Source organism: Cyclospora cayetanensis, unplaced genomic scaffold, assembly GCF_002999335.1.
Source record: "Cyclospora cayetanensis isolate NF1_C8 unplaced genomic scaffold, CcayRef3 CcayRef3_contig_35, whole genome shotgun sequence".
Lineage (NCBI taxonomy): Eukaryota > Apicomplexa > Conoidasida > Eucoccidiorida > Eimeriidae > Cyclospora > Cyclospora cayetanensis.
The window spans coordinates 58,946-73,078 of record NW_020312314.1 but is presented as its reverse complement, the minus strand read 5'-3'; the positions used below and the strand labels follow the sequence as shown (position 1 = coordinate 73,078).

The window sequence follows — 14,133 nt, the reverse complement described above, 5'->3', positions numbered from 1 at the left end:
GACAGCGGGCACTGAATTGTTGCATTGCATTGTGTGCGGCAGTCACAGTTCTCTTTGTGCGTGTCTTAAGAACGCGTTGGTGTTGGATCGTGTAGACAGGGTATTAGCTGCTGAGTGAATACACACCAGAGTACTGCCCCGTGTGCAAAAACCTCGGACTTGCATCCTCCTGACGCAGCTCGGGCCGGCTGGGCCTGGCCGTCTTTTTCTCAGTGTCTGTGTGGGCCCAGGTCGGCTGCGAGGCTCTAGAATTAGTCTCTGCGGTTATGACTTAGTTCGACGTGCGTGGCGTCTATATATATATATATATATATATATCTTTATTTATGTCTGTGGGTGATAGGTAATGTAGCCGTGCTGTTTGAACAAGAGGCGTTTGCTTGCGGGCCCACTCTGTCTTCTTCGTCTCTCCTCAAAGCGGGGAGAAGAACGACCTTTGGAAAAAATGCTAGCTGCAGGAGGGAATCTCATTGCAGTGGCCGGCGGCGAAGAATCGCATGCGTGGAAAGAAGGCAGGCACGCCATTAAACCTTTAAGTGGTTGATCTATTGGGGAAACGCATAAAGCCGCTTTTAATAGGAGTATTGAGGCAAAAGAGGCCACTGGGTGGCTCCTTTGGGGCGGCCACGCTGCGGGTGCAGGGAGCTACAAAAACAATCGGCTCTGCATCCGCTTTGTGTGTTGAGCTCTAACTGAATCGTCACCCCGCGCAGGCTTTCGGCTCTCTTCTTCCCGTTCTGTATTTCGTGGTAGATCCTCGTCACTTTGTCTTGCTCGTGCTTCTCGCTAGAGAAGAAAGGTGTGCCTTGTTGTGAGGCCCGCTGCCCCCGCCGTACATGTTTGGAAACGACACCAAAAAGTGCATCCCTGGCTCAAAGTCGCCGAAGCCAGTGCAGCCGCCTGAGCAAAAGACACACAGTGAACAGTCACAGCAGGTAAAAGATGCAACGCACCGACTATAAGATGCTACGGCACAGGCGCATGCGAGACGCGCGGCACGCACGCAGCCTCTTTCCACATCGAACACTATCCTGCACCTGCCCGCAGTATCCAAGGCATTAAGTGAAGGCTCCTCCTTAACCCACCGGAGTAGAGCCGTCTATCCCACATATGGTAACCAAGGAGCTCTTCTTCTTCCTGCAGCTGAAACTTGGCTTCCTCGACATACGGCGCTAAGTAGGGAATGAAGGGATCATAGTTCTGTTCTGCGAAAAAACGCATGTTTGAATGAGGAGACACTGGCACTGACGGGGGTGAGCGCCATTCCCTTGGTTGTTAAGTACGCACAGATGCACACATGCAAGTTTTGCTTCCTGAGAAACGAGACTTTCTTGAGTTGTTCGCTGCAAACACGTCAGCCGTGTGCAGCCCCTCCGCTGCTGTCCCCCGCCGCCTGCTCCTCTCCCGTGTGTGTTGTTGCATCTTACCGTGCGGTGGGAGGTACAGCCGGATATGGTTCAGATGAGTGGCTCGCATGATTCTCCTGTACCTTGCAGTGGCAATATCTTCGGGTAAGAGCTCCAAAGCCCTCTCAATCACGGGTTCCTTGTCAGAGTACAAGTCGTCGTACATGAGCCCTGAACACGGAAAAGTTGAAGGAGGTTTCCGCCCAGCGAGAATTGGCACTACTTAGGCGAAACTGACATCACGTAGACATTACGAGCCGTTTTGGCTGGAGAGAGGGGTGAGCAAGCTGCATAAATTGTTTGCGGACGAAAGAGTGCGAACTTGGATGAAAGCGAGCGTGGCAGGGGTCGAAGAATGGGAAACAATGAACACGAAATTGAGACATGCACATAACATCGTTATACTAAGCTTTACGCATGCTTTGCAACTCGCGAGCTGGCGCGCAAACAGAGCCCACGATCTGAATAGGCCAGCAGCACTCGAGAAACATGCGCGGACGCGGTCAGCTCCCTTGATTGATTCTTCCCGAACCCCCTATAGTGTGCATGCGCTTTTTCATTGCTTCTACTGGCAAATACTCTCAGTCCAACTAAAGGCACCAGCAACTTCTGCATTTATTCGTTCTACAACCTAAACTGCCCGCACCTTGTTCTCGTAAGTACTTGCCGATGGCGGCCTGGTTCCACCTGTCGAGCGGTCCTCTGAAGAATCTAAACCAAATGGGAGAGAAAACTTCTCCCAAGGCGGTCCTAAAGCGAGAAGGAGCCGGTGCTGCCGGAGTAAATGCCATGAGGCTCGTGCTGGTGCTGCCTGGAGTCGAGGCGGCGTATTTGGCGAAGTACTTCGCCACTTCTCTGTGAAATGCCGCCATTGTCCGAGGATAAACGAGAGGAGCGACAGATTTTTGCCTCGAGAGCAGAGAAAGAGACGGGTTCACGCAAACGCTGGCGGACAGTACAGCACACAGACGGCGGTGAACGACATAGGCGAGGATCTCGCGAGAAGCCCCTCTCTTCACACCGCGAATCACCTCGAACGGCAACTACAATGAAGTCGTCCAATATCTTTTCTTTTGGAATGCAGCAGAAGAAAGGGGACGGAAAATAGAATTCGCAGGAACGAACGATGGGGCTGACAGCCGATCAAGTGCATGCACTAGCACGGCAACAAGTAACAGAATGTATAAATCCTTTGTACTTTCCTTAACAAGAGCAATGTGTGGTGTTCTTATTTAGCAATATGAAAAACAAGGCATAAGACCTTCTGTTGCTCTCTCTGTTTTTGAGTAAGAAGTGCATTGGTATTCTATGGCATACTTCCGCTGCCAAGTTCAGCAACACTTGCACTTTTTTCGTTAAAAGTGTTTGTTTCCAAAGGGGATGATAACACAGATATCTATTTCGGTGTTTCTTTATCGGGTGTAAAGATTTTACTGTCGAATTCAGCATAGCGGTAGTAGCAATAAACGATGTGTGTTTGGCCACGTTGTGTGTGAGCCGCAGTGCATTTTCGTGGCCCAACAGCCATGCTTATTTGCATCTAACCAGTGTAGTAGAACATTTCTGAGAGCTACTGAATATGTGAGTTTTTGATGTGGCACTTTGCATTCTCGATTGGCGAAAATTGGAGTTAGCTCATTTCAAAAAGCATGCCCAATCAAGAAGCACCAAATAGGTCTGGTGTAATCATTCACTCTCAAAGCAACAGCTTCTCAGCTGAAAAAAAACAAGTGCTACCTGTAGCCTAGTCCCCTCCGATTTTCCTTCACCAATTGATGCGCACATCTGTCTTATCTTTCACCCTGCTTTTGTTGTGTTTTTGCATGTTTATGAAGTGGCGAGAGGGGCGATAGCACCCATCTGTTCTCGAAAGTCAGCTACGGAGCACGAGATAGTGTGCTTGAATTACGGAGGGGATGATAAGTTCATTCTTTCTACTACACCACTTATATTTATCGAAGAATGAGTAAAGGGTAGGCTATTGGTTTCGGTGTTTCGTACATCTTGTTTATCGAAGAGAGGTAGCTCACTACGTTAACAAGAAGTGTCGTGTCTACGCTCTAACGCTCCATATATGGACTTCGCATGCAGACATTCTATTCCGGACACAATGCAAACTGATTTGAAGGACACTGAGTGATTCTAAAGAGAACTTACATCTTCCCGTCACTCCACCCCTCAAAGCCCCCGACATGAAGGTTGAGCGATGGCTATGGTAAGCGTAGTTTCAGCCTGCAAGCATGAAACACTCACAGCTGAATGCACATCGCCTGTAGCGCTCAGCTACACGACATGGCCCTCTCGTTAATGCAGCTAGCAGTACTGTGCAAAAAGCAAGATCTACAACCAGACAACTAAGCAGCCAGCTCTTTACCACTCCTTCAATATGATAATAGCTAGTGTAAGAGAAAGCGCCTAAACGTGGCCTCGCCGGCTACATCATCCCTTGCTAGATTAAAACATAAGCCCTCGTGGCCCGAACCTGCCCATCCAGAAGAAATAGGCGTAAGAGAGAAGAATTACGTCTTTTCGCCACTCCCAAAACGGGCAAAAACACGAAAACAGGGCAAAAGAGAAAAAAAGATGTGGGAATTAGCCCGTAAAGAAAAACCCGAGGGGACTACTCCACAGGCAACATATGCGTTTTTTTGTTGAGAAGTGTTGTTTCTAAAGGAAATGTGGAGGGAACAAAGATGCATACACACGTCAACAATTAAAGAGGGCCCAAACCAGCACAACTGCTGCGATGGGCTGGTAGCCTTTTCTTGAAGCGCTAAACTGTGTGAACCTTGCCAGACCAGCCTCGTCTGTCCAGGTCGCGTACTGTGCGCTTTCAAGTAAATGAGTGCAAAGGTCAGCGATCTGGTAATAAGATGCAAGCTCATAGAACTTCGCGAAGCCATTGCGGGTTCGCAAAGCTAAGGACCACGTCTATATTGCTCCGGTTTTAGGCTGATTTGGCTTAATTTCCGTAGCCAAAATACAGAATCCCGAAAAGTCAGTTGCTTTAAGCCAAACCCAAAAGTTAGATGCCTGCATACACCACTGCTTGACTTTAAAAACAGCTGAAGCGCACTCCGTAGAAGCTTGTGAACATTCAGGTGAAGAAAAAGATGTGTCCATGCAGACAGCCATCCACCTCTCCCTGTTAGGCGCATTGAAATCCCAACTACCTAGCCAGTTCAGCTCAGCTGAGGTATCAAGAGGACCAGGGGTACACCCGAGTCTGCCTGCAGAACGTTTTTTGTGCCTGCCTTCTGTTTAGATGAGAATCTGTAAGAAGACGTATGTGAAACGAATGCCCAGTAGACGATTGACCCTTGTAGTCTATCAAGCAACTCGCGAGTCCGCGATAGCGGAAAGTTCTCATTTACGGTGATTTTGTTTTGGGGCTGATGGTTAACGCTCACAAGCGACATTCTGTCCTTTTTGCGCACCGAAATCGGGTAATGCTCAACAGTGTCTGTCAGCTATTGTAAATTGCCTTCTTCCAACAATTCATTCGCCTGCCATCAGTCTCCTGTCCATGCTGTGGAGGTTTTTGATACCGCAGAACGCAGCTTGCGACTGATTGGGGGATTAGCATAATGCGATGCGCTGGAAGACCAGCAGGTGGACTGCCTGCTGGCAGCTCGCCATTATTACCAGATCCATGAATTCTTCCTTGATATTTGCCCGATATCACTGTTCCTCGGCAACAACTTCAGTCCGATTTAGTCAAATAAAAGCAGCCACATAGTCAGGAAGACAGGGATACATGCTCAAAACTGCATTCTCTCCCTGCGCTACACCGCCGTCCGCATGAACACTTCACCTCACCTTGTGAAGCTACCGACTCTATCCCGATCATCAAAAATGAATTGAGCCTTGCTAAGAAGACCAGCAGTTGTTTTTCCCAGCGCTTTAGATCACTAAGCTTCACAGCGCGCAGGTGTGGCAACATGCGGGCCCTACTTTGGGTCATCTATGGATGCCTAGGACTACGCCTCGGTGCACGGGTCCACTGTCGGAGTCACAGGGCATGTTTAGAGGCTCCAATATTGATTTGAATCGGCATCTGAGTGGTACATCATAGCTGCAGATCCTTGTGCTTTGCTGCCCATCAGCAATCTTGAGTCATAGTCCCCGCTCTAACTAGTGAACAGGTAGCGAGCACTTCTGGGACTTCTACTGAGATAACAGATTCATGTGACATCCAGGGTCGAGTAACGCTAGCAATTCTTGGTCATTCTTGCGAAATTGCATCAGCGCAGAATCGACCCTTCGTGGGTCTTCAACTGCTCAATCCTTTGTCGCTCACTTCACTACAGGGCATCGTGCGTGGGAGCATTCCGCTTCTCTAATGCGCCTTCTTTGCTTGCCCAGCAGCTTTTTCCCCTTTGCCCAGGCACGTTGTTCAAGATATTTGGCTCTTTGCCTACGCTTGCGGTTTTGTATCAAATGACCCTGTTTCCCATAGTAGGAGCAGATGCATTACTGTGAAGCTGCCTGGATTCTCTTAGGGGTGCCAGTCCTCTGTGGCTTTCTTTTCTCGTTCATCTTACACTGCAACTGAGGGCCGGTTGGCACATCCTTATCATCCATAGGCTCTGAATGCCGATATGGCTGCCTCTTTCCATGCAAAGGTGCTGGCGTTGCACATCTATTCTCCTGAAGCCTCAGGGAGTCCATCATTTGCGCAAGATCCACGGCTCAATCAGTGGTTAATAGCTGAGTCGCTGCCTTCCCTGCAACGGCCTGACGTGACACTGAGGGGAGACATGAAAACAACCATTGATAAAGCAGCTGTTTGTCTGAACTAAGGTTTTTGCGAATTCAAGCTTTGCATTTCTCGATATACCGCTCCATCGGTTTTCCTACCTCAGGTGTCTCGATTCTCCCAAAGCTTGCCGCAGAGCGGGTCGAGGTATAAACCGATTAGGCAGGGTTCGTACGAAGCTGTCGATTGTAGCTATTCCTGCAGGTGGCCTTCTTCGTCTTCGTATAGAGCCACCATTGGAGTTATTCTCTTTCCGAACAACAGGGCGCACGAAACACTAGTTTTTCTTCATATAGGGGGATATAGATTGAAGTAAGTCTCTAACTAGCTGATTAAATCTTCGAGTTTTCACCCATTCTTACGACCATTTTATGCTGGTGGGTGTAAATCATCGACGCATGCATTACCTTTTTATTGACCGGCGCGTATGCCTCTCTCCGAGCTCTGGAAACATATTGACATAGGCTTGCAGTCTTTGTCTCAGCCGCCGCAGCAGGGGTTTTCGCACCGTGTGCTTCCGTCGTCAGAGGGATTTTTTCTCTTAGCATGATGCCATTAATTCCCAAGTGATTGAATTGCCGAGAGAACTTGCTTGAAACCGGTGAGCTGTTGTGGGAAAATATGGCAGACTTTTGTACTTGCAGTACATGGATGAGCGGAGACCAGCTGCAGTCAACCATGAGGTAACTAACGCTCCATCTAAATTCTTCGTACGGAGGAATCGAACCCCCGCGGAGTTAATCCAAATCCAATGAAAAGTTCTGAAGCGCTCTTTCTCTGACCCGCGCCACTTGAAATTCCTCACATGATACACTACGGTGCACATAGCTACCCTTCTTGAACACCGAGAGTTTACAGCTATTGCACGTAGCATCGAGCTCACACGCACATACCGCTGTGCCTTTTTGTATCGAACAAACATTACTGTGCGCTTAACAGTATATACAAACAAAAGCGCCGAGTCGTGAATCCTTCACAAATTGTTTGTTACAAATTGCTAGATTGGTAGAAAGTTCTTACGTGAGGGTAATATCGCCACGGAGACAGTGTATAGCCGATATACTGCCGCTTCTTCCCCTCAGCTCGGAAGCTCCTGCTCAGGAGTCTAGCAAAACAGCAAAATTTCTGAGACATGCGACTCATAAACACAAAGAAAAGGTAGTGGGATGAGGCTAAGGGGATGCCTTAATTGCCCACAAGCACACAGGAGCATTTACGGAAGGACACTGGCCCTATTGGGCTAAGTTGCAGCTAAACGGCCACCATATTGGTTATGTGTAATAAAGAAATGATAAATTGACTACGTAGTTTGACTGTTCGCATATCTCATTCATTGCAGTTTGCTAGCGTAAGGATCAATGTTGTGTGCCTCTGCGCTAGATGCTATATGCAAGTAGCTGGAATCCTCGGAACACTTATGCAGTGCAGCCACGCACACGCTAGATCTCCCTCTCCCTTCATGCCAGAAACTTTTTAAGGCATGTCCGTGAAGCGAAACGTGAGAGTTTTACTGAAAGATTTACGACAACCCTGTATTGGGTTTGTTCTGAGTCTGCATTTAAGCGGTTCCTTACAAAGACCTTAGACGGAGCGCTACGGTGGCAGAGTAGGCTGGTTGGGGCAAAATGAAAAGTCGGCTTCCCTTAGTGCTTGCAGTAGTGACCCACTTCTTGCTACCCAGGTGTCTGCATTACGCCTTCAGCTACAAAAGATATCGCGTTTTGGGGATGCAGCGAACAGGAAGAACCAGGTTTTTCGAACTAAATGCAATTAGGTCCACACTTGCAGCGCACGCCATAAAAGCGCATGAGCTAGCTGTGGTGCCTAGAAGGCCTCGGCCCACCTTAACAAGAGTGAACCAGGAATCTCCTACTGATCAGGAAAGAATTAGGTTGGAGCAAGCAGGAGGCAAGGGAGCGCTGTCTCTCTCCTTGTGGTGCATCGTTCCAGGTCGGTACAAGGCACGCGGGTTTAGCCTTTAAAGATCTGTAACAACGTGTCAGTTGCTGTGCACTGACAGCGAAGGAAAGTGACAAGGGCAGTCATTCTTTTGAACGAGGCAACACCTCATTGCATATCCTGTTTGAAAGGTAGGTCATGTGCATACTGGAACTAGCGGGTGCATAGTAAGCATAGGATGGGAAAAGCTGTTTATAGCTAGTGCACTTGATAATGCCGAAATGTGGCTTACCCCGCTGCAGCTCTCATCAACTTCCATGAAATTGCGCGAGTAAACTCGAACTAATTTATGCAACTGTTAAGCTTTGTTCTGGTGGTGCTGCTATGTGTACATCCTATTCGAACATAGTTGGCTCCATGATACATGAATTAAGGCTATGCGCCGGTACGCTAGGCTGCTATGTGCAACAGCAATGGGTGCACGGACGACAAAACTGCGCGCATCCCACCTGGCTTTTCCCCCCCTTCAGCACTTCTCTACGGAGCCCGCAAGAACAACAGAGAACTCCTAGGAAGAGACACTATCTATTTTTAAATTTAGTGTGGATATGGTACTTGTGACTTACTTCGTAAATAATGAAATTTGCATGCTGGTATGTAGTACTGAAATGTACCTTTTTAAAACTCTGAACATTGGACCTTTAGGGTATCAGGAAAGAGAAGACACAGTGTCGTCCAGTGAAGGGTCTGTAGCTTTCATGGGGGCACGGTGTATGACTCTGCGTAATATTCTGTTTCCTAACCCATGGAGGAGTATGTGTAGTAGAAAGCCTATCTGCAGGACTCAGTAAGCAGAAAATGCACTGCAGAGTCGATACATAAAAGTTATCATGAGCATTTTAAAAACAGTGCAGCATCCCCTTTGCCCGCGCCCCTGAGAGTCCTCGGCATGAGGCGAGAGGGACAATCAAGTTCAGCGTAGCTGTACCCCCCAGAGACTCCAGAGCATTTACAGCTACGGTTTCCAGCGCACAGGCACACACAGTTGAAACTTGTTACATCAAGTACCTGTACTCTGTAATAAACAAGATATACGAACAGACAAACCAAATAGTGAAATCTTCATTAGTGTCCATTTGAATATAACTCGTGTAGTGGAAGTGTGTTTGTGTAGCTCGCCACAGGAATATTCGCGAAAGCAGAGAGAGCTACCCAATCTGTTGCTCGCTGAATATTGTTTGCTGAATATTATTACCCTAATGCGAATGCTTCCCCCTACAGCCTGAGGCATCCGCCCTGGCGCACAGCCGCATGTGTAAGGAAGACGCTTGTGGTGCAACAAATGTTGGCGGCAGAAAAGGTAGAGTTCGCTCTGCTCACCAAGCCCTGTTCAGCTGCAGCCGTGTAAGCTAGTGCAACGATGACGCGGGGGTGTCGTTTCAGTTGTAGCTTCCTAGGTCGCTATGTATTAAGTGCTGCAAGTGTCTTGCACAGTTGCACCGGAGTGTAATGTGTTTCGCCGCGGTATTTTATCTTTGACTGGTGCGAACTCTAAGCTTTCGGAAAGTTGTGCGAAGAGTTTCAAGGCGACGCAACGGCTCTCCTGTGCCATTGAAGTCCGCGGTTTCCCGCTTGCTCGTAGGCGAGGAGGGAAACGGGTACGCAAATATATCGGTTGGTCCAAGCTTATAAATATTTGACTCCCTGCTTTCAGTCAAGTCCTGTGCATGAATTAAATGAAGCAAATAAATCCTTGAGCAAATTAATGTTGGGCTCGCGGGGCAGACGCCGAGGGCGAGCCCCCGCGAGCCGCGCAGCAGCCGTTCTTGGGTTGTTCGTGTCATGGAGCAAACGCGATTCAAAAATGCGAAACACCCATTTTCTCTTGTTCTTTTTTGTTTAACTCGCTTGTCTCTCCATGAAGACTGCGCCACTACGTAACATAGACCCTCCGACGCGTTGGTTGCGTGCTTCCTTGCCGTGATCCCTCTTCTTTGCTGTGTCTGGTGGTTTGCCGGTTTGCTCCAAACAAGTCTGACAGCCTCCGCCGTCTGCGCGCGCGGAGACCCCACCCCCGCTCTCCAAGCCCTTAATTTGCCTGCAGAAGAACGATGGCGAGGCCTCGGGAACACGCGAGGCTGGAAAAGGTAATGAGGCGTGCTGCTGTGCTGCATTTCATGCCCCTCATAAGAGTGCAGATTGATGCTGCTCGCGCGGGTATCAATCAGCAGCTTTCGTGTTCGTCCCCTTGGACCGTCCAGTCATTCAGCGAGCAGAGTAGCCTGCCGCAGTCCAGCCCCAGGCAAATAGGTGGAAAGCGAGGGAATCAGAGGAGGGCAGACGCGGCACAGGAAAGAGGAGGAGCAAAAGATATGAAGAGTTAGAGCCATGCATAGTCAGCAGGGGCTTTCAAGGCATCTCGTGCCGTAGGCCTCTCGAAAGCCACCCACCCCATAGCTTTGTTGGAGGAGCAAATATTTTGGTTTGTGGCATAGGAACTGCTTGGGCTACAACAGGAGCGGGACGGGAAGGCTAACGAGGACGAACAAGAGGTATTCGCTGAGAAGTGGAATGGCGATATCTCGCACTGGAGGGGATGGATCAAGGGTCCAGTAAGCACACGATGAATCGTTTTGCCAGAGCGCATGCATGCTGCTACGTATGCCCATATGTACATATATATATGTATGTGTGTATATTCATCGACAACTTTAACGAATGACATGCGATAGCGTCTGTATAGAGGCACACATAACGTACCTGCAGAGATTCCAGTCTGCTTGCGTGCGTATGGATATCTTCCGCGTAGATACACTGATTCGCCTTCTCCACAATTAGCCTTTTGCATGTAATTTACCAGCAGTGGTCGCAAGGTCACGAATGTGCTGTCTTCTTGCCCTCCATCGTTTCATGAAGCCATTCAGAATTGGGTGTAGATGCGCATCCCTGGCGGAACTGTTTGTACTTCCCATCATGCTACCTACTTCCGCCTTCCTGCGTATGCGTATACCTTCTGTGCTCATCCCTCGCTGCCAGTTCATATCGCATTTTTTCTGACGGTGCCTTTGTTGCTCACAGCTGGACACACCTTACGAGGGCGGCGTCTTTTACTTGGATATTGTCATTCCGGGAGATTATCCGTATAACCCCCCAAAGGTCCTCTGAAAGCTCCCTCCAAACTTACAAAACGGGTTCCCCTGGGTTTTCGCTCTCTTCTTTCGCGCCTCGCGATTTGTATTTTCACGACGACGACGCTCTGTCGGTAGTGTCTGTGTGGGGTTCTGCTTTCTGCGCATGGCGCTTCAGACACTCCCGACAAGCAGTGCAGTGCCCTCTACCCATAACCGGCCTGCATGTGCGTCTCTTCTCCGCTGTGTGTAATTCAGATTAGCTTTTTAACAAAAGTCTGGCATCCAAATGTCTCCTCGCAAACGGGTGCGCCACCGTTGACAGCTACTCCTATGCAAGTCTGGTCGCTTCGTGCTGGGCACGACGGCAGTGGGCAAAATGACAGCAGCAGCAGCCCGGTGGAGTGTGCAACTTGACGCATTACTAATCTCCGTCCAACAGAGAGTGAACGAGCAGATCTTTTCATTCCCTGCCTACCCAGGCACCCCACGTTTCTCTCTGGGTTTCGCTTTTTGGGTGCTGCGCAGGCGCTATTTGCCTCGATATCTTAAAGCATGAATGGTCACCAGCCCTCTCTATAAGAACCGCATTGCTCTCAATTCAGGCAATGCTCGCAGATCCGGTGCCTGCGGTGCGTTTATGACGTGCTCCCCCCCCCCCCCCCACAGAGAAGGGCTCTGTGCTTATTAGATGGCGTCGCTGCTGCGGGAGGGGCATAGAGGAGGGAGAGCAGATTCAAGTTGCAGCACACGCGTTCTAGTGTGTGCTGTTGCGAGGTTTTATGCCATGGGCAGTGTTACCGTGAGCAAGGCGCTTGCCTGTATTGCAGTCGAATGCGTTAGAGTGCCAAAACAGAGGCCTGTCAAGTAACAGCACCCCCCCGCGGCTAGCCGAGATCAGCACGGGTTGAATGCCCCTCCAGGTGAAGGTTGTTGTTCTCTTTCGCCTGTAGTTTGGCTTTCCTGCAGGATCCTCAGGATGCAGAAGTCGCAAAGATGCTTATCGAGAACCCCGACCTCTTTCATAAGACTGCCAAGTACTCTCGACACTGCTTTCGTGGCCACTAGCTATCGACGGCCGCATTTTGCGGACGTAAAAAAAAATTGCATGTCGGATGTGCAGTTCGAGTTGGAGCTCGCCGATGCAGGTTGCTGCTGAGCGACGGGGGCTTCTGTGCATTTTCTCTCTGTGCTTTATCTTCCAGGCATTGGACCGAAACGTTCGCGATGCAGTCCAGCGAGTCGCAAGAAGACAAAGTGCGTGGCGTGCTCGAGAGCTCTCAGGGCTCTTCGTTCGTGCGGGATGCGTCTGCTTCCGTCGTATTGGGGGGAGTGAGGGGGTGGGAGGCGGGAGGCTTTTCTGCTGTGCGCGCTGATTCACGTTACCTGGGGGGCTTGTGGCACTCCCAGAGCCGCTTCAGGAAGATTTCGACGCATCACATGACAGGGTGCTTGTAGCGTTGCGTTCCCTGCATGTGCTGTGCCGTTCGCCTTAGGTTAAAAAACTGACAGACATGGGTTTCGACTCCGAAACCGCCAGGGTGAGTGCACAGCCACTGTCCATACACACTAACTGCAGGCAGGGCGATAGCAAGAGGGCTGTTTGGCGGGTGGCGTGCTCGTTCGTTTGCTTGCTTGTTTGCTTGCTTGCTTGCCTGCTTGTTTGCTTGTTTGTCTGTTTGTTTGCTGGTTTGCTTGCTTGTTTGTCTGTTTGTTTGCTGGTTTGCTTGCTTGTTTGTTTGTCTGTTTGTTTGCTGGTTTGCTTGCTTTTTTGTCTGTTTGTTTGCTGGTTTGCTTGTTTGCTTGCCTGCTTGTTTGCTTGTTTGTTTGTCTGTTTGTTTGCTTGCTTGTTTGTCTGTTTGTGTGTTTGTTTGCTTGCTTATGAGTTACGCCGTACAGCTAGTGTGTACAGGCTTTAGAGCGGATGTCAGGTTCTTGGCGTGCAAACTTGATAGAAGCTGCGACATGGTTCGCGCGGCACTGCTCTCCCTCCGTTGTATTGGTCCGTCGGTTCGATTTTCAGCCGATCCATGAGGCCTCTTTTCCTGCGTCACTGTGCGATGCAGACGGCCCTCAAGAACCACAACTGGGATGAGACATCCGCACTCAACTCGCTCCTTGGCTAATGGGGTGGATGTCTTTCTCGGTTTCTTTGTTGCTTTTCCGATCACGCGATGTCTTCTCTAGGCAGAGGTGCAGCAGCGGCAGTACGCAATTCGGAAAAGGGGAGAAGCGATGGAGTACAAGCAGGAGACGCATGGCGTGGCCAAGACTTGAAGGGGCCTCTGATGAACCAGGAAAGGGAGAGCGACGGAAACGTCTAAGAGGCTGGCATCTATCCAGTAGGCGTCGTGGAGTGACTCACTCTCTCTCATTGTCTGGCTCCTTGCCGTCCTACGGAGGCGGATGCCTCTGTAGAGGGCGGTGGCTGCAGCTGTGGTTGCCTGTATGGGGATGAGGATTTTCATCCTTCGATCCTTCTCCCCTCCCCTCCCCCACTGTCTTCAGAGGGTCTCATTTCGGTTTGGTCTTGTATCCAGATGCAGCAGAAGTCATATCCAGCGCCGCGGATATGCATTCGCGTATCTCTCTGCCGCTGCGGGGGCAGGTACATGGCACCGGAGAGGCCCTTTAAGGGGTTTGCAGACGCAACACAGAGGGGGCTGAGAAGGAGGCTCTACACACCAGGGGTAGATGCCGTTTGGATCGCTAAAGAGGAGCTCAGCAAGCAGGGAGCCTTTTGATGCCGTTACAGACCATATGTAGAGGCCTGTGCCCTGAGTGCCGGTGTCTCTTCGCTCTGTCTGCTTTCTCTCTGACTTCCCCAAGGCCTAGCTATCAGCGTTTGCGTGTTCGATCTGGACGACTGTCGGCTCGATGGGACCATCTTTGGCCTCCCCTTGATTCTCCGGGAAGCAAAGCAGCCTAGCACCCGTACCAC

At 49.9% G+C, this 14,133-nt stretch overlaps 2 protein-coding genes and 1 pseudogene across 2 annotated transcripts; 1 reads left to right on the top strand and 2 right to left on the bottom strand.

Annotated features, from left to right (window-relative positions):
- Nucleotides 1-65: 65 nt before the first annotated feature.
- Nucleotides 66-2,278, bottom strand: LOC34622288. The gene is made up of 6 exons (XM_022735457.2): nt 2,053-2,278; nt 1,428-1,577; nt 1,086-1,205; nt 781-900; nt 385-545; nt 66-194 (listed from the first exon to the last, which is right to left on the bottom strand). Exons 1-6 carry the CDS (start codon nt 2,276-2,278, stop codon nt 66-68), a joined length of 906 nt encoding a protein of 301 aa, XP_022588728.2.
- A 2,389-nt stretch (nt 2,279-4,667) lies between these two features.
- On the bottom strand, nt 4,668-5,370 carry LOC113146512 (annotated as a pseudogene).
- A 4,805-nt stretch (nt 5,371-10,175) lies between these two features.
- Nucleotides 10,176-13,318, top strand: LOC34622289 (ubiquitin-conjugating enzyme E2 27). The gene is made up of 9 exons (XM_026334070.1): nt 10,176-10,211; nt 10,560-10,676; nt 11,143-11,220; nt 11,451-11,499; nt 11,721-11,824; nt 12,162-12,229; nt 12,398-12,449; nt 12,689-12,733; nt 13,259-13,318. The coding sequence occupies exons 1-9, from the start codon at nt 10,176-10,178 to the stop codon at nt 13,316-13,318; spliced, it is 609 nt and encodes a 202-aa protein (XP_026189855.1).
- Nucleotides 13,319-14,133: the final 815 nt, after the last annotated feature.

Bases quoted from the DNA above. Each gene is read 5' to 3' on its own strand.
- LOC34622288 (XM_022735457.2), bottom strand. From the start codon at position 2,278: ATGGCGGCATTTCACAGAGAAGTGGCGAAGTACTTCGCCAAATACGCC. The intron at 901-1,085 runs GTGGGTTAAGGA...TCTTTTGCTCAG, and splicing joins GGATAGACGGCTCTACTCCG to GCGGCTGCACTGGCTTCGGC. The intron at 195-384 runs GCAAGCAAACGC...AAAGACGGCCAG, and splicing joins GAAGAAGACAGAGTGGGCCC to GCCCAGCCGGCCCGAGCTGC.
- LOC34622289 (XM_026334070.1), top strand. From the start codon at position 10,176: ATGGCGAGGCCTCGGGAACACGCGAGGCTGGAAAAG. The intron at 10,677-11,142 runs GTAAGCACACGA...TGTTGCTCACAG, and splicing joins GGGGATGGATCAAGGGTCCA to CTGGACACACCTTACGAGGG. The intron at 12,450-12,688 runs GTGCGTGGCGTG...CGTTCGCCTTAG, and splicing joins GCGAGTCGCAAGAAGACAAA to GTTAAAAAACTGACAGACAT.